Source organism: Lycium barbarum, chromosome 4 (genome assembly GCF_019175385.1).
Source record: "Lycium barbarum isolate Lr01 chromosome 4, ASM1917538v2, whole genome shotgun sequence".
In the NCBI taxonomy this organism is placed as follows: Eukaryota; Viridiplantae; Streptophyta; class Magnoliopsida; order Solanales; family Solanaceae; genus Lycium; species Lycium barbarum.
In genome coordinates, this window is record NC_083340.1 from 7,381,532 (window position 1) to 7,407,194 (window position 25,663).

The window sequence follows — 25,663 nt, forward strand, 5'->3', positions numbered from 1 at the left end:
AAAACGGGCCATATTTTGAAATACGGTCCGTTTTTAACAATGTAGCCTCCAAATGTCAAATTCCAGAATGCTCAGAAATCCTTGGTACCAGTTCACGACTTGAATTACGGCCCATATACTGAAATACGGTCACTGTTCACGGGCGTAAACCCCCATCTTACAACTGAACAGGGAAATTCCAATTCCCACATTCTTTATCGGATTTTCTAAGTCTGGGATCATGGTCAAAGCTTAGGTTAAAGGTACGGGGTGTTACAGGCTGCACAAGCTTTCACAAAAGGGCTCAATGTTCGGAGCTCGACGGCTTCGTTCTAATTAAAGGAAAGCTTGCTAGAATACGAGGCTGTGACATGGGCAGATGTCCATAACCGATACGAGTCGAAGATTCGGGTGGAGCATGACCAACTCGAGCTTCCCCCGGGGCCAGTAAACATGAACAAAAGTTTTGAGAGACCAAGGAAAAATTACGAACCGGAGGTGAGGTCATCGAGGGAAAGGTATCGGCCATATTCTCATTCGGAGAAACCAAGCTTCAGGTCGGAGAAATCTAGGGTTGGCCCGAGCTATTTCTCCGGTCGGGGTGATAAACGGGTCGAGCGCCCGTCGAACAGTCGAGGTCTCTCATTCAGGAGTGATGTCAGAAGCTCTGCCGGCAACAAAGATTCACCGAGGATATCGGAGTACAACTTCAACGTCAACACCACAGACCTCGTATCGGCCATTGGCCGTATTCGGATGTAAGATGGCCGAGACCTCTAAGGTCAGATTCGGGCCAGCAGGACCCGAACATGATGTGTGAATATCATGGAACCCATGGACACAGAACTGAGGATTGTCGTCAGTTAAGAGAGGAGGTAGCCCGGTATTGAAGAATGGCCATCTCCGAGAATTGCTGAGTGAAAGGGCCAAAGGTCACTACAAGGAAAGGGAGACCCATAAAAGGGCCGAGCCAGTAGAGCCCCAGCACATAATCAACATGATAATTGGGGGCACCGATACCCCATGAGGGACGGTGATGAAACGAACTAAGGTCTCTGGTGTGCGTGAAAAGTGCGGCCGGGATTACATACCCGAGAGTTTCATCTCTTTCAGCAACGAGGACGCAGAAGGCATCATTCAACCGCACAATGATGCATTGGTAATCTCTATTCTTATCTTTAAAACTCAAATTAAACGTATTTTGATTGACCCAGGTAGCTCGGCCAACATCATCCGGTGGAGGGTGGTCGAACAGCTAAGGCTGCTCGATCAGGTTGTACCGGTAGCCCGGGTACTCAGCGGGTTCAACATGGCGAGCGAAACCACAAAGGGGGAGATATTATTGCCAGTAAACATCGATGACACTATCTAGCAAACAGTGTTCTATTTAATCGAAGGAGATATGAAGTATAATGCATTACTGGGTAGACCCTGGATACATAGCATGAGGGTTGTGCCGTCGACATTGCATCAACTGCTAAAATTCCCGACTCCGGAGGGGATAAAAACCAACCGAGGTGAACAACCCGCTGCAAAGGAGATGTTCGCGATCGAGGAAGCGACACCTCAGCCCAGAAAATCGGGTCAAAAGGAAGAGGATTCAACCGGGAAAAAGGACACCAAATAGTAATCAAAGCAGTCGGGGTTAGATCCGGGGTATGAAGAGGATGATTTTGGTGTACCCAGATCATTCGTCATGCCAGATGACTCGGATGCAACCAAGTCAACAATAGAGGAGCTGGAGCAGATCATCTTGTTCGAATATTTACCGGACAAAAAGGTATACCTGGGCACGGGGTTAACCTTGGAGCTCAAGAACAAGTTAATTGAATTTCTTCGAGCTAATGCCGATTTCTTTGCATGGTCCCACATAGATATGATAGGTATACCACCGGAAGTAACAGCTCACAAGCTTAGTTTGGACGGGAGGTTTCCCCCGGTAAAGCAGAAGAGAAGGCCCATGGCAGAAGCAAAACACGTCTTCGTAAAAGACGAGGTAACAAAGCTTTTGAACATAGGCTCTATCCGGGAGGTAAAGTACCAGGACTGGCTAGCTAACGTAGTAGTGGTGCCAAAGAAAGGTAATAAATTTCGAATGTGTGTTGATTACAAGGATTTAAACAAAGCATGCCCGAAGGATTCATTTCCGTTGCCTCACATCGATAGAATGATCGATGCGACGACCGAGCATGAGATGTTAAGTTTTCTCGATGCCTACTCCGGGTATAACCAAATTCGGATGCACCCGGAGGATCAAGAGAAAACATCCTTTATTACCCGATATGGGACTTACTGTTATAATGCCATGCCTTTTGGACTAAAAAATGCCGGTGCAACTTACCAACGCCTAGTTAATGGGATGTTCGAAGAACAAATAGGGAAAACAATAGAAGTTTATATTGACGACATTGTGGTCAAGTCCCTTGAAATAGAGGACCATTTAAAACATTTGCACGAAACCTTCGATGTACTCCGCAAGTATAACATGAAGCTCAACCCGGAAAAATGCGCTTTCGGTGTCCGGTCCGGCAAATTTTTAGGTTTCATGGTGTCAAACCGGGGGATTGAAATCAACCCGGACAAGATCAAGGCCATCGAGGACATCGAGGTAGTGAATAACGTCAAAGGAGTGCAGAGGCTCACCGGAAGGATAGCGGCGTTGAGTCGCTTCATATCGAGGTCCTCAGATAAGAGTCATCGTTTCTTCTCCTTACTGAGGAAGAAGAACGATTTCGTTTGGACACCAGAGTGTCAAAGAGCTTTACAAGAATTAAAGCGATACTTGTCCAGCCCACCGCTGTTGCACACACTAAAAGCGGACGAGCAACTTTTTCTCTACCTTGCTATCTCCGAGGTTGCGGTAAGTGGAGTTTTGGTCCGAGAAGAATCAGATACACAATTCCCTATTTATTATGTAAGTAGAACTTTGGGGGATGCGGAGACCCGTTATCCCCACTTGAAAAAATTGGCACTGGCATTGGTAAGTGCTTCTAGAAAACTCAAGCCTTACTTTCAGTGCCATCTGATATGTGTAGTGACTGCTTACCCCTTAAAAAACCTCATGCATAAACCGGAATTATCGGGTAGACTAACTAAATGAGCAGTAGAAATTAGCAGATACGATATTGAATACAAACCTAGAACGGCCATCAAATCCCAGATCTCGGCCGATTTTGTGGTGGATTTCACCCCGGCTATGGTCCCCGAGGTTGAGAAGGAACTTTCACTAACCTCTGGGGAAGCCTCGGGTATTTGGTCACTACACACGTATGGAGCCTTGAACCTCAAAGGTTCCGGGCTAGGAATCGTCCTTAGAACCCCAGCCGGGGGTGCCGTTCGACAATCCATTAGAACTGTTAAATTGACTAACAATGAAGCCGAGTATGAGGCTATGATTGCAGGTTTGGAATTAGCCCGGAGTATGGGGGCTGAAATAATTGAAGCAAAGTGCGACTCGCTTTTGGTCATTAACCAGGTGAATGGCGTCTTCGAGGTCAAAGATGAACGGATGCTAAGGTATTTGGAGAAGATCCAAGTGATACTACACCGGTTTAAAGAATGGACCATGAAGCATGTACCGAGGGAGCAGAACAGCAAAGCCGATGCATTGGCCAATTTGGGATCTTCGCTTGAAGGGGGAGAAATTGACCTCGGTACTACGGTGCGCTTGATGAATACGACGATAGAGAATGGGTATGCCGAAATAAACACAACGGGTTTAACTTGGGATTGGCGCAAGAAGTATGCCGATTACTTAAGAGATGGAAAGCTCCCGAGTGACCCAAAAGAATCCCGGTCGCTAAGGACAAAAGCTGCGCGTTTCTGCTTGGTATATGGCCAATTATATCGACGATCTTTCTTCGGACCCCTGGCCAAGTGTTTGGGTCCCGGAGAAACGGAGTATGTTTTAAGAGAAGTCCACGAGGGGACTTGCGGCAACCACTCCGGTTCAGAAGCCTTGGTCCGAAAAATTATAAGAGCCGGTTACTACTGGAACTGGATGGAGGAGGATTCGAAAATTTTTGTCCGTAGGTGTGACGGGTGTCAGAGACATGCTCCGATGATTCATCAGCCCGGGGAGTTGCTGCATTCGGTGGTGTCACCTTGGCCTTTCATGAAGTGGGGAATGGACATTGTCGGTCCATTACCATGGGCACAGGTAAAGCCCGTTTTATTTTGTTTATGACTGATTATTTCTCCAAATGGGTTGAAGCGCAGGCCTTTGAAAAAATCAGAGAGAAGAAGGTCATTGACTTCATATGGGATCACATCATCTGTCGTTTCGGCATCCCGGCCGAAATAACTTGTGATAATGGACCTCAGTTCGTGGGCGGCAAAGTCAGTGATTTCTTGAAGGGTTGAAGATCAAGAAAATTATATCAACTCTATATCACCCGTGTGCGAACGGACAGGCGGAATCCACGAACAAAACAATAATCCAAAATATGAGGAAAAGACTCGAAGCATCAAAGCATCACTGGAGGGAAATATTACCGGAGGTATTGTGGGCTTACAGAACCACATCGAAATCTAGCACGGGGGAAACTCCTTTCTCGTTGGTCTACGGGGCCAAAGCCCTTATTCCCGTAGAAGTTGGTGAACCAACTCTCCGGTTCAGCTATACCACCGAGGAGTCAAACGAGGAGGCCATTGCCATAAAACTCGACCTCACGGATGAACTCCGCAAAAACGCGTTGGTCCGTATTGTAGCCCAGAAACAGAGAATGGAAAGGTACTACAATCGGAGAGACAATTTTTGGCATTTCCAAGTTGGGGACTTGGTGCTTCGGAAAGTTACCTTGAGCACCAAGAATCCCAACGAAGGAAAACTGGGTCCGAACTGGGAAGGACCGTACAAGATAACCGAGATAACGGGCAAAGGATCGTACCAGTTGGAATCCATGGACGGGCAACGGTTGCGCAATAACTGGAATGTAGCTCATCTGAAAAGATACTACTGCTAAGGTATGGACTCCCCGTGTTTTTGTTTTAACCTTTTTCTTTTGCAGGAGGTCAAGTACCGGATAAAGTTAGAATCTAGGTCTGAAAACACGTGTTGCACTCTTTTCCTTAGTACGGTTTTGTCCCAAAATGGGTTTTCCGACAAGGTTTTTAATGAGGCAACAAGTACAACGTGTTACTCGACGAAGATAAAGGACAAACGCCCGGAAACTCGGGGTCACACCCTACGAATGGGGACTTAATAGCACTCACCCGACCTTGCAGCTCGGATAAGCACTAGGGGACTATTACGCCCACATCGAAGTTTACCCCGGTCAACGAAAAACGGAGAAGCTCGACAAGCCAAGACCAGACCTTCTGTAGTAGGTTTTGATATAAGGACCAAACGATCAGAATGAATCGCGTCCACTCAATATTTGCTATGGAAAAGCCAAGACCGGACCTTCTGCAGAAGGTTTCGATGTAAGGACCAAACGATCAGAATGAATCGTGTCCATTTAGTATTTGCTACGGCAAAAACAGAAGGAGAAAATTCATTCTCATGTATATAAATACTTGCAATGCAAAAATTATCGAAAGTTTGGATAACGATATCTCGGATGTCTACCTGTTAAAATACTTTACCCCAATGATTTTCGCCGTATTTCGGTATTACTTCATTCATATACCCGATTCCGGGCATTACGGTCGAAATTCGACAAAGGCAACAAGGTCATAGTGAACCGAGCCAAAGTCGTTAATCCCACAAACGGGGACTTTTACATCAAAATTTAGCTAAGGCTGAGGTTAAGGTGTCCGAGAAATACCGGCCCTATATAAAAAAAAATAGCCGAAAAATACCAGCCATAAAAATACCCATCGTGATTTGGAGACGTCCGAATTCGCAAAGCATAAGATAAGTCCCACGGGCAAAAACTCTATAAAATTCCCGGACAAAATGTACCGGAAGAAGAGAAAAGCCGATATTCAGGCACAGTCATAAATAACGACTCCTTAAAATGGACCGATAATTCGGGCAGAAGTCATAACGAATATTCAAACAAAGTAAAGAATCAAGGAAAATACATGTTCTATTTATACAAAGGATTTTACATCGGAGACTCCTACAAAGGTAAAAAATAAAAGGCTAAGTAAAGCCCTTAATCTATCCGGTATGGCTGGATCCAGAGGGTTCGGACACTGTCCGCTCGGAGTTGTCGGAGTCAGCCCCGAGGGCACCTTTAGCCTCTTCCTCAACTCTTTTAGCCTTGAGTATTAGGGCCGGAAGATCTGCAAAGCTTGCTCAAGAGTGATCCTCCGAGGCTTCCACTTTTCATACTCAGCAGCAATAGTAGCATGAGCCTCGGCGGCCTCCACGCTCTTTAGAGCTTCTTCCAAATCGGCCTCGGTCTGGGATAACTTTGCCGCCAGAACATCCCGAGCCTCTCCGAGGACATTTCTCCTCAAACACCCTCATACGCTCTTTATGCCGGGTACTTTCAGATTCGAGCAGCCGATGCCTCTCGGCCATGCTCGTAGCCTCGGACTTGACAGAGTCCAGCTCCTACCGGAGTTGAGAGATGGTGGTTTCGAGCTCACCAAGCTTTGAAGAAAGACGAGTGTTATCTCAGCTAAGGCCGATCTTGTCCGCTTCGAGACTCTGGTTATATTCGACCATCTCGGCCAGCTCACCCTTTAATCGACGTTTTTCAGCCTTTGTTGCATTGAGCTCGGGTTGGAGGTTGGAAAGAGTAACTGCTCGGTTCAGCTCGTCCTCCTTCACCCGCAGAAGGTGCTGAAATTTCTCCGTCTCTCGGCCTTGGGCATCCAGTTGGCCCTTAAGATCGTCCACCTCTTGCTGAGCACGGACAAAGGCTTCATTGACAAGCACCACACTCTGCAAATGAAGTCAAAAACTTGAACAAACGAGGCTAAAATTCTCAGTGAAATTATACAAGGATAGCTGATAAACTTACCCGGTTGCCCTCGTGCATACCCTCGTTAATGAGGCACTGCCAAGGGACCCCGTTCATCTTTCTCTTATCCGAGTCCGAGACAAGGGGCCTCAGATAGCTTGCCACACCCACCGGGCGAGAAAGAAAGCTGCAATCCTCGGGAACGGTGATCGTAGCCGATCTTGTCCTCCTCGGTTCCACACTTGGGGTCAGAAAGGTGCGCACCAAGCTATCCCTGGCCCCAGACTCGGTGGTCCGACTAGCCACCCTCGTGGCCCGAGGGATCGGGAGATGTCCGAACTCAGCAGCTTCGCCGGTAGCGGGAGGAGTGTCCGAGAACATGTCATCAAACTTATCCCGTCTTGAGGCCGGAGTTGGAGAACTCGGAGTGACTTCAGCAGCTTCGGCAAAGGCAGGTATCTCCGAAGTTGCGGCAGTCTCATAGTGGGGCAGCAGATCAACATCCGTGGGGGCTTCGGTCTCGGGGACCGGCTCAGTCCTTTGACCGGCTCCGGCAGCAGGTGCCTCCCCGAATCTTCTTGTCCTTTGCAAAGGGGTTTCTTCGGAAAAAGCATCACCTATAATATCAACGAATTCAATCGATCTTAAAGGTGTCGGGTAATGAATTTCTTCCCCACCTGTGTGTAATGCCAGAGCCGAAGGTCCTTCCCCGGCTGAAGGAAGTGGTGACACGGTGATATCCTCCTCCGGAATGGGAGCCACGGAAGGGGCCTCGCTGATCCTCCGAACGAAGAGCTCGGGCTCTGTTTCGTCCCTTAAAGTCCTAACGACGCTCTTCGCCCTTTTCTTCGATTTCTGCCCTTTGTTCGAGGGCCTTTTTCTCTTGGCGGCGGCAACAAGGATATGAGAGGCACCCGTTGAATCGAACTCGGGTGCCGACGTTGCTGGTTCTGCTGCTGACTCTGGCCTTGGATCCACCGAGCCCTTAGGTAAACATGAAAATCGAAGATGTTACAGAAGGGTAGAAGATGCAATGAATACAGATATAAGCCGAGTATTACCGTGGTTCTGGGCGACCCATCGACCACGTGACAGGTGTCCCCACGTCTGATCGTCGTGGACATATTGGCTGAGGAGAGCAGTAACCCATTCGTTGAGATCCCGGACGACCGGAGGAATCCAGCCCACAGCTAACATAAATAAGAATAGTAGTGAGAAAGTGGATGAACTAAAACACACAAGCAATTATTAAAAGACTTCAGACTTACGATTATTATTCCATCTTTCCGGAAAAGGCATGTAGTTGTCCGGGATAATGTCCGAGGTCCGCACCCGGACATATAGCTCCAACCAGCCTCTGTCTCTATCGTCGTCCATTTTTGAGAAAAATGAATTCCGGCTACGCTTTGCGAGTTTTATTACGCCACCCCGGAACAACCTCGGGGAGTATAAGCGTATCAAGTGGGCCAGCGTGAACTCCTTCCCGGTATTATTGGCCAACAGCCGGAGGAAGACCACGGCCTTCCAAAGAATCGGACCAATCTGTGCCAAGGTTACGTTATAGGTCCGGCACATGTATAAGATGACCGGATCGACCGGGGGGTCGAGCTTGAGAGTGAAAGGGTAAATATAAACGTATAAGAAACCTTCCCGATGGTCAGTGACTGATTCGCTTGGCCCGGGGGAAAAAACTTGAACTGAACGGGTGTCCCACCCGCAATCAGCCCGGACTAAGTCGAGTTTTCCCTTAGTAATTGATGAGGGATATTGTCGCACATCAAACCCTCTGTCGGATACCGGAGAAGGTTTTTCAACCTCAAAATCTTTGTTGAAATTAGGTTTGGCCGGTATAATGTCCGAGGCAGTGGGCTCGGAGGTGATTTTTGCCTTAGGTGGTGAAGTTGGCTCGGTTCCTTGAGACGAAACCGAGGGAATATCATGGGAAGTGGTTTCGGTGTTGGCAGACATTTGAAGGTATGTAAAAGAAAGATTGGGTGATTTCGAAAAGGAAGTTAAAAGGTGAAGAGAACAGTCAGAATTCAAAAATGGTCAAGAACAAGAGGAAGAAGCAACAACACACTCAACAAAAAATGGTTAGATAAGGGAGTTGGCAAAGCTATTTCCGTTCGCGTAATGTCAATAATGAATCAACGAGAAATATGGAATGAAAAGTGAAATGAAGAAGAAATAACGAACTGAAGTGGTAAGAAATGAAGTGGAGAATTGAAGGTATAAGAAGTAAAGGATTGGAGATAGAGATTGAGGGGATCGTAAAATGAAAAAATGAAGTGTTGGAAGACGTTTTATAGACGTGGGGATCCAGGCGGTTACGGTTCCCGGCCAACCGGGGGGCGCCACGTGTCCCACAATTAATGAGGAATGACTTGAAGCGACGTGCGTTGCGGCGGTTGTTAGAGCGGACCATCCGGAATAAGACACGTAGCCGATGGCAGAGGGACGTGACGCAACTGTTCCCGCAAAAATGAAAAGATAACAACGGACAAATGGAGTCACCGGTTTCTTGATTCATCCACTTCCCATTACTCCGATAAAACATCGGTCCGGAAAGTGTGGGGACTATCTGTATACGGTAAAAGTCGGATATATGTTAGGCCGGATAGACCGGTGGCCGAGGGAAGAAAGAAATCAACACGGGTATGAAGACTTACTTTCTGGATCAGGGGAGTGCTTGAACCGAGAAAGGGGAAGAACATCGTTTGGTCCGATTTTTCCATAGCCGAGTTGATTATGGTCGTTCGTTCGTTTGATCGTGGCCGTTAGTCCGTTTGATCGTGGCCGTTGGTCCGGGAGATCCATTACGCGATTGCCACGCGTCAATAACGTCCTACCATGGTTAACTGCCAATCGTACGGGTGTCAGACCGTACGATCAACCTAATCCAACCTAATCCATTTCAGAGTTTTTCTTTATTTTTTAGAAACACTTGATGTATGAAGCCCATGGGGCAATACTATAAATAGGGGTCATTGCCCCCACTTTTAAAGGGTTGACTTCCTCATATCAAGAACATTTTGTAATAGCAAAAATATATAAAATCTCTCTCCAACATCTGATTTTAGTCTGGATTATCGTGTTCATCCTTTAGATTTGCTCGATTAAACAATATTCATATATTACTAGATACAAAATCTATAGCAAACCACTGATTATTAGTTACTCCTATGTAGCATATTCATATATTTCTTTTCTCTATCAAATATATTAAGGTTCAACTACATATCCTATACTTCACTAATAAAATTCAATTGATTATCCAAATTTGAAGTAAACAATTTCAAAGACAAAAAGAAACCCACAAAGAAAGAAAAAAAAAAAGCTATACCACAGGCTTCAAAGATCAAGTACGTAAATTTGCACGTCGCATTCAATAACCATGACACTTTTATGTTATTTTTTGTTTCTAATTTTTCTATTTGTCTGTTTGTACACTACGTAAGTATCCTCTCTAGCTACCTAGCTCAGTTTATATATTTGAACACCATAGCTACCACAGTACCAGAGAAACTGAAATAAACAAAAAATAAACATCAATAGCCATGGAAGGAAGAAACTTCCTTAGATATCTTTTCTTTCTCATGAGCATAGTTTTGCTCTTAATTTTCACCTTTTTAAACTTACCATCTCCTCTTTCTTACACAGCTGAACTATTAGACTGCACCACTCATTCCCCATGGTGCACTTCAAATAAAAAGCCTTTTTTCCAAGGCAAAAAACACTACACCAATTTCCCAAATCACCCTTTAGACCCATTAACAATCGACGAAATTAAAAAAGTGAAAAAAGTCGTTAATTCGATAGACCAATTTAATAAAAAAGGTTATGTTATTCACTCTATGGTGCTTGAAGAACCGGCGAAGGAGGTGGTGGTGACGTGGCGGAAAGGTCACCAGCTTCCGCCACGTAAGGCTTCGGTGGTTGCACGTGCACTCGGTGTTGTGCACGTGCTTACTGTTGATATTGAGACGGGTCAGGTGACCCGACGTGAAACGGGTGATTATTCGGGTTACCCGATTATGACTATTGAGGATATGGTTACGGCAACTTCTGCCCCGCTTGCGAACGCTGATTTTAACCGTACGATTGTCCAACGTGGCGTTGATTTGGCTGATCTTGCATGTTTGCCTATCGCCACTGGTTGGTATGGTGAGTGTCCATTTTCGCTCTAATGAAATATGCCATTGAAATTTTTAAAAACAAAGAAGTTTTTTTATTTGTTTTAGTAAGTTTGATGACGGAATTATTACTGTTATCAAATAACGTCTTCGTTACAATTTAGGTGCTCCATTTTTGTTTGAACGTGATATTAAGATAAAGTTTACCTTATTTATTTAAGGATAGAGGGTCAAATTGTCCTCTGTCAATAGTTGGCGTCAGGTTGCCCTCTGTCAATAGTTGAGGTCAAATTTACCCTTGACTATGTGAAATGGGACAATTTACCTTATTTTTAAGTGGTGGAAGCTTATCACCTGATGATGTCACGTGTCTCACAAATAAAGTTTTTTTTTTTTTTTTTAAACAAGAGGTAAATTTGAACCTTTCACATAGTTTAGGCAATAATACCGGCTAAGAAAAAGTAAAACTAAATACTTTACAAAGAAGTATGGGGAAAGTTTTCATTTGGTGAAATTGGGTACGCTTTATGAAATAATTAAAATAAAAATAGAATAATAAATTGAAGATACCTTCTTTTAGAAAAAAAAATTAGTTTGATCATTTTTATTTTGTAAATATAGATACTTTTGTAGTGCAATATTTAATAGTATGTCCTTGATAGGTATAAAATAATTTATTCATTGTTTTTGCTTTATTTAAATTCAGGTAAAGTTGAGGAGAAAAGAAGAGTAATCAAAGTACAGTGTTATACAATGAAGGACACTATTAATTTCTACATGAGACCCATTGAAGGACTAACAGTACTTCTTGATTTAGACACCCAGCAAGTTATAGAAATTTTAGATGAAGGAAAAAACATACCAATAGCAAAGGCCGCCAACACAGACTATCGCTTCTCAAGTAATCAAAAACACACACAAAAAATAAACTTACTCAAACCAATATCTATAGAACAACCAAATGGTCCAAGTTTCACTATAGAAAACAACCATATAGTAAAATGGGCAAATTGGGAATTTCACCTCAAACCCGACCCGAGAGCCGGAGTGGTTATTTCCCGGGTCATGATCCAGGACCCAGATACGGGGAAAATGAGAAATGTTATGTATAAAGGTTTTACGTCAGAGTTATTTGTACCTTATATGGATCCATCTGATGCATGGTATTTTAAAACGTATATGGATGCGGGTGAATACGGGTTTGGGCTACAAGCTATGCCACTTGACCCGTTAAATGATTGTCCACGTAATGCATATTATATGGATGGTGTGTTTGTGGCAGCTGATGGAACACCATATGTGAGATCTAATATGATTTGTGTGTTTGAGAGTTATGCTGGTGATATTGGATGGCGACATGCTGAATCTCCCATTACTGGTTTGCCGGTAAATGAATTCTGTTTTTCTTTTTACTAAATTTATTTATGGTCAGGTTGCTTATTTTTTTTTAAGGGTAATTTCACACATGGTTACTTGAACGTTATTCATTTTTTATAAGAGAAAAGTCATAAAACTATTTTCTGTCGTATTAAAGTGATTGAACCATGCATGACAAATTAAATTAAATATATAGGTTTGGTATTTTTGATACAGAGCACTTTTACTTCCCAAAGTGGGATTTTCTGATTAAATACAACTCCAAAACGGGCACTAGATACCGGGTAGCGATATAAAATTGTTCAAAAAAATATAAATGATTGGAAGGTCAAATTTCTGGCATTGAGTTATGACACTTCACTTGGTATGTTAACGCTCTGCTACTCTGTAAATTTCACGTCAAAAAATAGGGGATTTTATATCATATTAGAATTTTTCACTACTAGCTATATTTTAAGAGATAATGGTAAAAAACACACCTCAAGTATCATTATTTTTTGAGTTTTCTACCTGAACTATTAGGTGTGAGAGTTTCCTACCTAAACTATCACCAATTAGTTTGTAAAACACACCTCAACTATCAGTTGTTCGCTTTTTTTACCTAAACTATAACCAATTAGTTTTCAAAATACACCTCAACTATCAATTGTTCATTTTTAATGATAGTTCAGATAGGAAACTCTCACACCTGATAGCGCTAAAAAAAATGATACTTAAGTTGTATTTTTTACCCTTAACCCATATGTTAAATGTTAAATGTTAAATTCGTCGTTGCCTGTTCAACCATTTACTTGAGAATTGGACATAACTTAGAAGTGGGTGGGACAGACACTATTGATTAGAACTACTTATATCTGTCTATCTATACTTTATGTGTCAACACACTGAACAAGTGTCCTTTCACATGTGTTTCCAATTGTGTTATCTTTGACATTTTGTGCTTGGTTTTGCATGAATATTTGGACAGATTAGGGAAGTGAGACCGAAGGTGACGTTAGTGGTGAGAATGGCAGCGTCAGTGGCCAACTATGATTACATTGTTGATTGGGAGTTCCAGACTGATGGACTTATCCGAGCTAAGGTTAGCACATACTCTCTGTTTTTCTTTTGGCTTTAGGAGTTCAAAATTTATCTAGATTTCAAGTTCAACTCTCAAGCATTATATTTTTATTTTTCGAATTCACTTAATGAAAATCCTTAATTCGTCACTGAATACTTGCATTGAAACCCAATTATATTTGGATTCACGCCGCGTAAAACTCATTCGAAAAAAGCGCTCCCTACCAAAGATGACACGTACTTTCTCTGCGTGTCAATAAAACAATTTTTTTTTTAGAACAACTAAAATATTTCTATTTACCTTCCAAGAACTTTAACAGCAATAAGAATAAACTAGACTAGATTATCAAAGGTATTTAACTAAATTATTGATATCTTTTTATTTTTATTTTTAAAATGAGTAATTAATGGTTATATGCCTTCTTGTTGTAGTAAAGGTGGAATTAAAAAAAAAATTAGCATCTTCTTGATTTTTAAAGTGATAAATATTTTGAACCAACTTCTTTTTGGCTAAAATGACAAGGACAGAAGAGGGAGGTAATTACTTGGTCTGACATCTATCCACTAAGAATTTTTTTTTTCTTTCAAATTATTATACTCCTATAAGCATTTGTTAAAATTTAATATATTAATTTTTCTATATACGTTACATTTATATATCTTCCAATTAATATTTTTTTTCAAAAAAAAAATTAAGGTACATCCGGCAAAGAGTTAATGCAGGGATAATATATACGATACCAAAATATAAATATCTACTATATATGTTATTTATATTCCTGCAATCTAAACAAAAAATAAATTTATTTTTTTAATGTTCAAAAATAAAGTTATCTAGACCCGGCAAAGAGTTAATGCAGGAAATCAACCGGTGGAATCTTGTTGATGCCATATCACATCAAATTTGTTCTAACTCGAAAATAATGACTTATCATATTGCAGTATTTTTTTTTTTTTGTGGTTTTGGTGATTAGTCACATCTCAGTGTCAATTCCAAATTGAATCTTAAAGTCATCAAGATTCTTATTCTTTCCTCATTAAGATTCCTTTCATATTGTATACTTGTCATATAGGTTGGACTAAGTGGAATATTGATGGTGAAAGGCTCTCCATATGTGAACATGAACCAGGTGAACCAAAACGAGTATCTCTACGGCACCCTCTTATCTGAAAACATAATTGGAGTCATCCATGATCATTACATAACATTCCATCTCGACATGGACATCGATGGTCCGTCGAACAATTCTTTCGTGAAGGTGAATCTCCAGAAGGCGATGACTTCTCCTGGAGAATCACCGCGAAGAAGCTACTTAAAAGCTGTTCGAAATGTGGCTAAAACTGAAAAGGATGCACAGATTAAGCTCAAGCTATATGATCCTTCAGAATTCCATGTAATTAATCCTAATAAGAAGTCAAGAGTTGGGAACCCTGTTGGGTACAAAGTGGTTCCTGGTGGAACTGCAGCTAGTTTACTTGACCATGATGATCCTCCACAGAAGAGAGGTGCATTTACTAATAACCAAATTTGGGTCACACCTTATAATGAGTCTGAGCAATGGGCTGCTGGCTTGTTCGTTTACCAAAGTCAAGGTGATGATACTCTTGCTGTTTGGTCTGACAGGTAAATCATATTATCCCCTCTCAGATATTTAACTTGATGCACTGTCAGTGTAAAGATTTTAATACCATCAGAGTATTTTAACATGTTACAATAGGTTCTTTACTCGTTTTTTACATGTTATTGGTCATCTTCTACTTGCTATGAATAATTACATTTGTTGTAGGTAACATAACCAGATGGTATTATATTTTTGCACTACACAGCAGTCCAACAGAGCCCAAAGCGAACAATAACCCTAATACTTGATATAATCACTGTATAATCAGTGTGTAAATATTATACATTGATTATACTTTGTTATACGCCCGTTATATACTTGATATACACTGTCTATATACCAGCAACAATTACAAATGGATACGGCTAGGTGGGTGATTTTTCTTTTTTAGCGGACTGGTTAAAAATGTTAAGATCCCCTTTCTTTGTATTTTGCAGAGACAGGCCAATTGAGAACAAAGACATAGTGGTGTGGTATACATTAGGGTTCCATCATATTCCATGCCAAGAGGATTTCCCAATCATGCCAACAGTATCATCAAGCTTTGAGATAAAGCCAGTGAATTTCTTTGAAAGCAATCCTATTTTGAGGATTCCACCTAATTCTCCAAAGGACCTGCCAATTTGCAAAGCTGCTGCTTCTGCTTGATGGATCATCTCTTGTCAAAATAGAAAGCCTCTAGACTTGGATTTCTATTATCTTAGTCTTAAATCTTAATGAATAAAAAGTGAATTCTAATCTGTGAATATCTACTAGTTGTGATTTTATTGTTGTAATTATTCTAAGTGAAGCCCAAGATTGCCAAAGAATTCATAATTTTATATATGGAATGTTAACCTTGGGTGACGTGAATTAAGATGTGTTGAGTATGATTAGTTGATCCATAGCGGGGTTGACTTTGATGACACGGAATTATAGTACTAGTTCCATTCTTTTAGAGAAGAAAAGCACAACTAGTTATAGAATAGCACGCATGATGGCTGTAAGAAGATCATAAACAAGGTAAATAGTCAGGAGTGGATGTCTAGATTAGGATGTCGGCACACATATAGCATACGTGCCATGAGTGAGAGGGTGGTCATAGAAACCTCTTTCGAAATTATCGAACATGGTAACTTATCGATTTGAATCTCTTTTCTTTTCAAGCTGAGTAGAAATTTCATAAGGGGAAAAAAAGATCACATAAGATTCTTTAATATGCCTTGTTCACGAGGTTCTACCATTATTCACACTTGCAATTTTAAGATGAGTAGATTCCTTCAAGTTCAGATATCTCCTTCTTTAACTTGAATGCTGATGAAAAAGATGCATTATAAAAATCATGGCAACATATAAGTTATCTGCATAGAATTTTAGGTAATAAAAAGTAAGGAAGACCAAGCTCGACTATAGTGGTCAAAATGTCACTAAAATTAAAGCTAACAAAAAATTATAATTTGAATTATTTGCTTTTGGCTCAACAGACCTCACGAATTCAGATTTAACTTATATCATAGAACAAGTTAAGCAACAAAATAGACATGACTGATTCCGGAATGGCTGAAATAAATATGAAGTTAGCGATCATACTTTGATAACATTATTCTATATACTGTACCATCAGTAGAACTACATTACTTATATTGTACTTTATTTGATCTTATTAATACAACAACCACAGGTCCTATATACTTAGCCTTATAATTAAAACAAGCTTAGTGCAATCCGGTTCACTAACTTCAACATATGTACATGGGCTCGGCGGAAGGACCAGATCCCATGACCTCCTGAATCCTGATTTGATCCTACGACGACAACTTTTATTGTTCTACTGATAAAGTTCCAAATCTGATAACTTGGGAGTAGGGATGGCAAATAACCTATTGCTTTTCTTGATGATGAGTCCAAATCCCTCTGAAAGGTCAACATTTTTGCCCTGGGGGAGTTTCCAATCAAAGGAATGCAGCAATGAAGCCAATATAAACATAAGCATTTTCTCTGCTAAAGGAAGGCCAACACAAATTCTCCTGCCTGATCCAAATGGAAGGTACTTGTAATTATTGCCACTATAGTTCAAATTTGCAAACTCCTTCAAGAACCTTTTAGGCTGAAATTCCAATGGACTCTCCCACTCTTGAGGATCTCTATGAATTGCATAAACAATCAAGATTACTTTAGTGCCCTCAGGTATTCCGCCAACTATTGTAGATTGGCTTGGGCGTTTAGGAAGAAGCAGAGGCAATGCAGGGTGTAAACGTAATGTCTCCTTTATGACTGCATCAAGATAGTGTAGTTTTGGTAAAAGGGATTCTTCAACAATGTGATTCAGGCCTATGACATGTTTCAATTCTTGTTGAACCTTTGCCATTATCTCTGGTGATAGATAATGTAAATATGTAGTCATAGAATATTTTGTAAATCTTCTAATTTAGGTTAGTATATTTTGTATCCTAATAGGACATTGTAACTATGGTATATTTACCAATTCCATCAATGAGAATAATCACGGAATTAATCTCTTTCATGGTATCAGATACTAGGGTTTCTTTTCCTTCTCTTCCGCTGCCCTAATTCTCCGACGTCCTATCCCATTTTTCTGACGTCTTCTTCTTCTTCTTCTTCTTCTTCTTCTTCTTCTTCTTCTTCTTCTTCTTCTTCTTCTTCTTCTTCTTCTTCTTCTTCTTCTTCTTCGATTTCCGTCCATTTTCTTGCCTTCCATCAATGGCAGACACCAAGTTCCATCCTGCCTTGGCTGTCTCCAACATCAAGAATCACATCCCACTCATTCTTGAGATGGAAACAGATCATTATTTGGCTTGGGCCGAATTATTCAAACTTCATGCCCGGTCTCACCGTGTCCTTTCCCACATTCTGCCAACCGAAAAGGAGAAGGCTCCTACCACCGACGACGAAAAGGAGTTGTGGTCCACTTTGGATGCCACGGTACTTCAATGGGTATATGCAACCATCTCCACGGACTTATTGCATACGATCATCGAAGAAGACCTATCGGCAAAGGAGGCCTGGGATCGCCTCCGTAATCTTTTTCAAGACAACAAAAACTCCCGTGTTGTTGCTTTGGAACATGATTTCTCTCATGTCAAGATGCGGGATTTTCCAAACGCTTCGGCGTATTGCCAACGTCTCAAGACCTTGGCCGATCAACTTAAGAGTGTGGGGGCTCCGGTGACCGACAACCGCCTCGTTCTCCAACTGGTGGCTGGACTCCCCGAGGCATACAAAAATTTGGGTACCTACATCCGCCAAAGTAAGCCTCTTCCACCATTCTCCGAAGCTCGGTCAAGTTTGTGCCTTGAGGAAAAGGCGTTGGCTGAGATGCACGATGACTCGCCCGCGGCTATGGTGGCTAATTCCAAATGTGATTTTGATGACTCTTCTCATCTGGATAATTCTGGTCGGGCTCACCATCATCGGGGCAAAAATAACAACAAAAATCGCGGCTCTAGCGGCGGGAATAATAACGGCGGTGGTCGTGGTTCGGGCGGCGGCAGTGGCAGCCGACGCCGTGGAGGACGCCCCTCGGGTGACCAGCAGCAGTGGCAACAACCCTCCTCACAGTGGCAGTGGGGTTAGATGCCGCAGTGGGCTTCCCCTTGCCCTTATCCTACCATGCAGTGGGCTCGGCCACAGCAGCAATGGCAGCCGCCATCTTCTTCGGCTGGCCCAGCCTGGCATTTTGGGTTCGCGACCACAGCAGCAGGCATATGCAGCCGCAGGCCCCCCGACGCAATGGACTCCGACGGATATTGAATCGGCCATGCACACGATGACGTTGAACCAACCCGATCCGAATTGGTATATGGATACCGGCGCCACGTCCCATATAACATCCACAAAAGGTACTCTCTCGTCTTATTTTAATTTGAGCAATCGTAATATTGGCATTGTTGTTGGTAATGGTAATTCAATTCCAATTCGAGGTTGTGGTCATGCTAAATTGCCTCCCCCGAACCCTCCTTTATTGTTAAACAATGTCCTTCATGCGCCAAAACTCATAAAGAATTTGATATCGGTTCGTAAATTTACTACTGATAACTATGTGAGTGTTGAATTTGATCCTTATGGGTTTTCTGTGAAGGATTTCCGGACGGGGATGGCTCACATGAGGTGTAATAGTAGGGGTGCTCTCTATCCATTGTCCACCTTCAAATATTCCACCAATTCACTGTCGACTTTTGCTGCCTTGTCTTCTGCCCGTTGGCATGATCGTTTGGGCCACCCGGGAGCTTTTATTTTGGATTTTCTTAGGCGTAATAAAAGCATTGAATGTAATAGTTCTAGTTCATCTAGTATTTGTCATTCTTGCGTTCTTGGTAAACATGTTAAGTTGCCATTTGTTAGTTCTATGTCCGAAACTTTGTTTCCGTTTGACATTATTCATACTGATTTGTGGACTTCTCCGATTTTGAGTTCTATGGGCCATCGTTATTATGTTCTATTTTTGGATGATTTTACCAACTATTTGTGGACTTTCCCTTTGGCTAGAAAATCTGATGTTTACTCAAAATTCATGGATTTGAGGACCCATATTCTTACTCAATTTGAACGTCCTATCAAGAATGTTCAATGTGATAATGGGAGGGAATATACTAATAGCCAATTCGGAAAGTTTTGTGCGTCCAATGGGATGTCTTTCCGTCTTTCGTGTCCTCATACATCCTCTCAAAATGGGAAAGCAGAAAGAAAAATTCGTTCACTAAATAATGTCATCCGGACTCTTCTTGCTCATGCTTCCATTCCTCCGTCTTTTTGGCATCATGCATTGCAAATGGCGACGTATCTCCTTAATATTTTACCAAGTAAGCTATTGGGTCACAAATCACCTTTAGAGGTCCTTTACCAACGGAAACCATCTTATTCTCATCTCCGAGTCTTTGGGTGTTTATGTTATCCCCTTTTTCCGTCTACTACTATTCACAAGTTGCACCCTCGGTCAACTCCATGTGTCTTTTTGGGATATCCACCAAACCATCGTGGCTACAAATGTTTTGATTTATCTTCAAATAAAATCATTATCTGTCGTCACGTTTTATTTGATGAGACTCAATTTCCGTTTTCCAAAATCCATACTCCGGCATATAGCCGCCAGTCCTCCATCGCTCCTTACTTGATGATGGCCTCTCTCCTTACTTGATCCATCATATAGCCGCCAGCCCTCCATCGCTGCCCGCGACACAGCACCACGGCGACACCTCCCAACCTGGGCAGCAGCCTCCCACGTCCTCTACGCCGGACCAGTCTGCCCCTCTCCCCCACTAGCTTGCCACCTGCCCGCCAACTTCGTCCATTCCTACACCTGTCCAGCCCAATAACCACACTCACATGGTCACTCCTAGTCAACGCGGGATTTTCAAACCCAAGCACCCATTTAATCTACATGCGACGGTTACCAAGTCCCCCATACCTCGTAAACCGTTGGATGCGCTACGTGACCCGAATTGGAAATTGGCCATGGATGATGAATATGATGCTCTTATTAAAAATAAGACGTGGGATTTGGTACCCCGTCCACCTAATGTGAATGTTATTCGGTCTATGTGGATTTTTACTCATAAAGAAAAGTCTAATGGTGATTTTGAGAGGCATAAAGCCCGTCTTGTAGGTGATGGCAAAACACAACAGGTTGACATTGATTGTGGTGAGACTTTCAATCCGGTCGTAAAGCCAGCAATGATCCGCACTGTCTTAAGCCTAGCTCTATCTAAGCATTGGTCCATTCATCAGTTGGATGTCAAAAATGCATTTCTTCATGGCGAGCTCAAGAATTATATGCATCAGGCTATGGGTTTTAGAGACCCATCTCGTCCCGATTATGTGTGTTTGTTGCACAAGTCTTTATATGGGCTTAAACAGGCACCGAGAGCTTGGTATAAAAGATTTGCTGACTTTGTTTCTTCCATTGGTTTTGCTAATAGCAGGTCTGACCACTCCTTGTTCATCTATCGCAAAGGCCACCACTTGGCTTACATTTTACTATATGTGGATGATATTATTCTTACTGCTTCATCAGATGCTCTCCGTTGTTCTATTATGGACCTTCTTGGCTCAGAATTTGCTATGAAGGACTTAGGTCCTTTGAACTATTTTCTTGGAATTGCGGTGACCCGTCACAAGGGTGGTATGTTTCTATCACAACGAAGTTATGCGGCGGACATTATTGAACGTGCAGGAATGTCCTCGTGTAAGCCTTCTTCCACTCCGGTTGACACTAAATCGAAGGTCAGTGCCTCTTCTGGCGATCTGTGTGAAGATCCCACTCATTTCCGGAGCCTTGCAGGTGCTCTTCAGTATCTTACCTTCACCAGACCGGATATTTCTTATGCTGTACAACAGATTTGTCTTCATATGCATGCTCCACGAGATACGCATATGCTTGCTCTTAAGCGGATTATTCGGTATATTCAGGGTACACTTGATCATGGTTTGCATCTCTACTCATCGTCAGTTACTGATCTGGTTTCATACACTGATGCTGATTGGGGGGGATGTCCAGACACCAGACGTTCGACGTCGGGTTATTGCGTGTTTTTGGGAGATAATTTGATATCCTGGTCATCTAAGCGCCAACCTACTCTTTCCCGCTCGAGTGCGGAAGCAGAATATAGGGGGGTCGCTAACGTTGTTTCTGAATCATGCTGGATACGTAATCTTCTCTTGGAACTACATTGTCCGATCCCTAAGGCTACTTTAGTTTATTGTGATAATGTCAGTGCCATTTACCTGTCTGGAAATCCGGTCCAACATCAGCGCACCAAGCACATTGAGATGGATATACATTTTGTTCGTGAAAAGGTGGCGCGCGGCCATGTCCGTGTCCTTCATGTTCCGTCCCGATATCAGCTCGCTGATATTTTCACTAAAGGACTGCCACAGGTCTTATTTGAGAATTTTCGGGATAGTCTCAGCGTTCATAATCCTCCCGTTTCGACTGCGGGGGTGTGATAGATAATGTAAATATGTAGTCGTAGAATATTTTATAAATCTTCAAATTTAGGTTAGTATATTTTGTATCCTAATAGGACATTGTAACTATGGTATATTTACCAATTCCATCAATGAGAATAATCACGAAATTAATCTCTTTCATCTGGATTATTCAGAAGTTCTACCATTACCCACTCGACTGTTGTGATTGTAGTGTCAGTCCCACTAATCACAATGTCCTATAAAGACCAAAAAGAAAAGGGAAATGTAGTCAAGGATATGATATAAGTAAAAATAAGACTGCATGTACATCTGCATTGTAAGTTAAATTCATGATAAGAGCGAAATCTAGGTGAGACTAGACGTGATTGTTGTGCTAAAATACATATAATTTTAGATATATCTAGGCTCGTTGTTTAAAAAGAATGAAATGATAGACCAAAAGTTACTCATAAAATTAAAATTGGATGGTTAAAATAGAGAAGTGCGACCAGGGTGTTATGTAATAGGAGAAAGCATACCAAAGTGAATGGTAAGTTCTACAAAATAGTTATAACAACGACAATATTATATGGTAGTGAATGTCGGGCCACTAATTCCAACATATCCCTAAGATGAGTGTTGTACACGGATTCTAAGATGGATGTGCTATCATACAAGATTAGATAAGATTAAAAATTACTACATACGCCAGAAGGTGCAAGTAACACACTTTGAGGATATACTGAGAGAAGGTCATGTGAGATAGTATGATCATGTCCAGAATCGACCTACAGATGCACCGGTGTGTAGGTGTGAACTATGATCAGTGAAGATAAAAGAAGATGAGATAGACCTAAAATCACATTGAAGGAAGCTATTTCGAGAGACCTATAATTTCTTGAAATTAATGCAAACTTATCTAAAGATAGGGTACAATAGAAAAAAAATAACCATATAGGCGGGTGATATCTACTAATTGAGAATAGGTTTTAGTCTATTTAGTACTCCTTCCGTCCTAATTTAATTGTCTTATTTTTCTTTTTGGTCCGTCCCTAAAAGAGTCTCTTTTTATATTTAGTAAGTTTTTCAATTCCAACATTCTATACAGCAAATTTACAACCATAAGATTTAAAGGACTACAAACATATTTAATTTAAGATCACAGGATTCAAAAGTCTCCCTTTACTTTTTAAATGCCGTGGCTTCTTAAACTTAGACACTTATATTGGGACAGAGGGAATAGTTGGTTTTGAATATATTGCTTTTCTAGGAGTATTTTGACATTATTGTAGATTTATATTATTGTTGTTGTTGTTGTTATTATTATGTAACTTACTATTTACTTTTATTTTTTTGGTATGATGATAACATAAGTTAAACTTAAATGGAAGAAACATGATCAATGATTATTGAAGATTCATGTAGCCGACTCCAATTTATTTGGCACCGGTTGTTGTTGTTGTTGTTTGTTGTTTTTATCACAACGATTCTGCATTCAGTAAACATATTAAATCCTCCGCTAATTAGTTCAAGGAATAAAGAGACAAGCAATGATACACTAAAAATAAAATAAACTAAATATAGGGACTCTTATAACTTACCACCAATATGGCCTTTATTTTCACCAAGTCCACTGATATCCCAGTGTCCTTTTGCTCCATTAGCTCTAACAAAATCTGCATGAAATCCTTTTTTCCATTCCCTTGTATTTTACCCTGGGAAATCATCTTCATACGTTCATATACAACAGGCTCCAATATACTTTCAAATGACTTCAAGAGAACCTCCATCTCATGTTGTATTCCTTGTAAATCAAACTTTGCAAGCATAGGAAAACAATCAGATATATTTGACTCTCCCATCAGTTGAGGAATTTTTGTCACCAAAGCCCTAAACTCTGCTCCAATTTTTCCTTGCTTCTCCATCTCATTCACAAAATTGCTGCAAAAGATCATACTCATGATTACATTTATTTCAGTCACAAATGCAATTCACCAATGCCACTGGGGCTGCTAATCTTCGTATGCACGCTTCTGATTGCTTTTCTGATCGCATGTTTCCTGCAATTAGAGGTCGCAAAATCAGCCATGAAAATATGACCTGCTCAAGTTTGGATTATGTAATCACCCATCTATTTATTAACTCAGTTCATTTTGAATCCAATTCGGACCCATGAAATTTTTTATCAAGATAGTTTAAAAAATACCTTTTTTGTTTGATTTGTTATACTTCCTCGTCTCAATTTACGTATCAAAATTCGGTCATAGAGTTTTTAAGTTTTTTTTTTTCACAAAATAAAATTTACACATTTGATAAGTATGTAAAAAGTACTATAAGTCACAATTAATAATTCAAAATATTTTAAAAGCATATAAAAAAACTGCGGTCAAAGAAAAACTGAGTTGGCTCTCGAAATTCTATCACCACCAGAGAAATTAAGATTGAGGGAGTATATAGTCATGAAAAAAATAAATTAGGTAATCAACAAATTAGAAGAACACAAACAAAGAAATTAAAATTTGGTAAAAGTTGGACTGGTTGGACTATAATTGGATCAGAGGGAGAGTATCAGTTATGGGTTCAAACGAACCCAGAAACTTTTGTTTAGACTTTGTATTTGGAGGAAATCCAATATTTAACTGTGAACCTTATAAATATGACGACTACAGGTTTGGTGGCAAGTCCAGAACCCATAAACTCTAAAGTTTAGCTCCGCTCCGATTATGACCCATTATTTAGCCCATATTGACTCAACTCATTTCAGCCCAAATAATCTTTTCGCGGGTTAATGCATGACACGTCTATTTGTTAAATTTAACTAGTTTGAGTCGTCTAATTTGCCCTCCTCGCTCATTTGACACCTTTACCTGTGACTATAACAAGCCTCAAGGTTCTTATTGCTCATCATCTCTCTCACAAACAATTTACGTATGTCGCGCCAGTAGGAGCCATAGGGAGAAAATACAATGTCTAGTCCACCATAAGTGGCTGCCAATCCTGCAATTGGAGGGTCACGGTTTGCAAAAACGGAGTCTTGATCACAAACCACTTGTTTGGCTAAAGATGGTGAATTCAACACAATGCAGAGTCTACTCCCTAGCCACAACTTGTATACTGGACCATACTTTTGTGACAATTCTGTAAGCTGCTGGTGCAAATTGGCGCGGAGATATGGTAAATACCCCACAATTGGTAGGCCACGAGGCCCTGGTGGCAACCGGGATTTTTAGTTGTGTGATATATTTGATGTCAATTTGTACCATAGTATTGTCAGGGACAAGATTAAAATGGCCAGAGCTGCAAGACCAAGTTCGTTTAGCAGTGGTTCATTCATGTTTAGGGGGATTTGAGCTAGCGGTTCTAAGACGGTAAGACCTCAAAATGAATTTAAGTACTTAGCTTAAAATATTTATCTCTAATTTCATCCCTCAGCATTTTATATATATCCAGTTGTGGTTGAATCAATGTTCTTGTTTGATGGGATACAGACATGTTTTTGGCTAGAAAAGTCCAATCTGGCTTAGGGTCATAGCATGTTTATGCTGCGGCTACGATAAGTGTTTTCGAGGATATGTATAAGGTCTAAAGTAGAAGGAAATTCCATTATTTCCTTTTGACTAAGACATAAACAAAAAGATGACATTTTAGGTAAGATTTATATCTTAAAGAGTACCAAAAAACGGATTTAGAATTTGAAATTTATGGATTCTAGTAATTTCTCAGTTGCCAG

General features: G+C 41.2%; 1 protein-coding gene and 1 pseudogene across 1 annotated transcript; one reads left to right on the plus strand and one right to left on the minus strand.

The window, feature by feature from the left end:
• Positions 1-10,289: 10,289 nt before the first annotated feature.
• Positions 10,290-15,879, plus strand: LOC132635052 (amine oxidase [copper-containing] gamma 2-like). The gene is made up of 5 exons (XM_060351269.1): positions 10,290-11,000; positions 11,676-12,355; positions 13,314-13,427; positions 14,479-15,029; positions 15,465-15,879. The coding sequence occupies exons 1-5, from the start codon at positions 10,394-10,396 to the stop codon at positions 15,673-15,675; spliced, it is 2,163 nt and encodes a 720-aa protein (XP_060207252.1). The 5' UTR covers positions 10,290-10,393; the 3' UTR covers positions 15,676-15,879.
• An 880-nt stretch (positions 15,880-16,759) lies between these two features.
• LOC132637112 (labd-13Z-ene-9,15,16-triol synthase, chloroplastic-like) lies at positions 16,760-25,267 on the minus strand (annotated as a pseudogene).
• Positions 25,268-25,663: the final 396 nt, after the last annotated feature.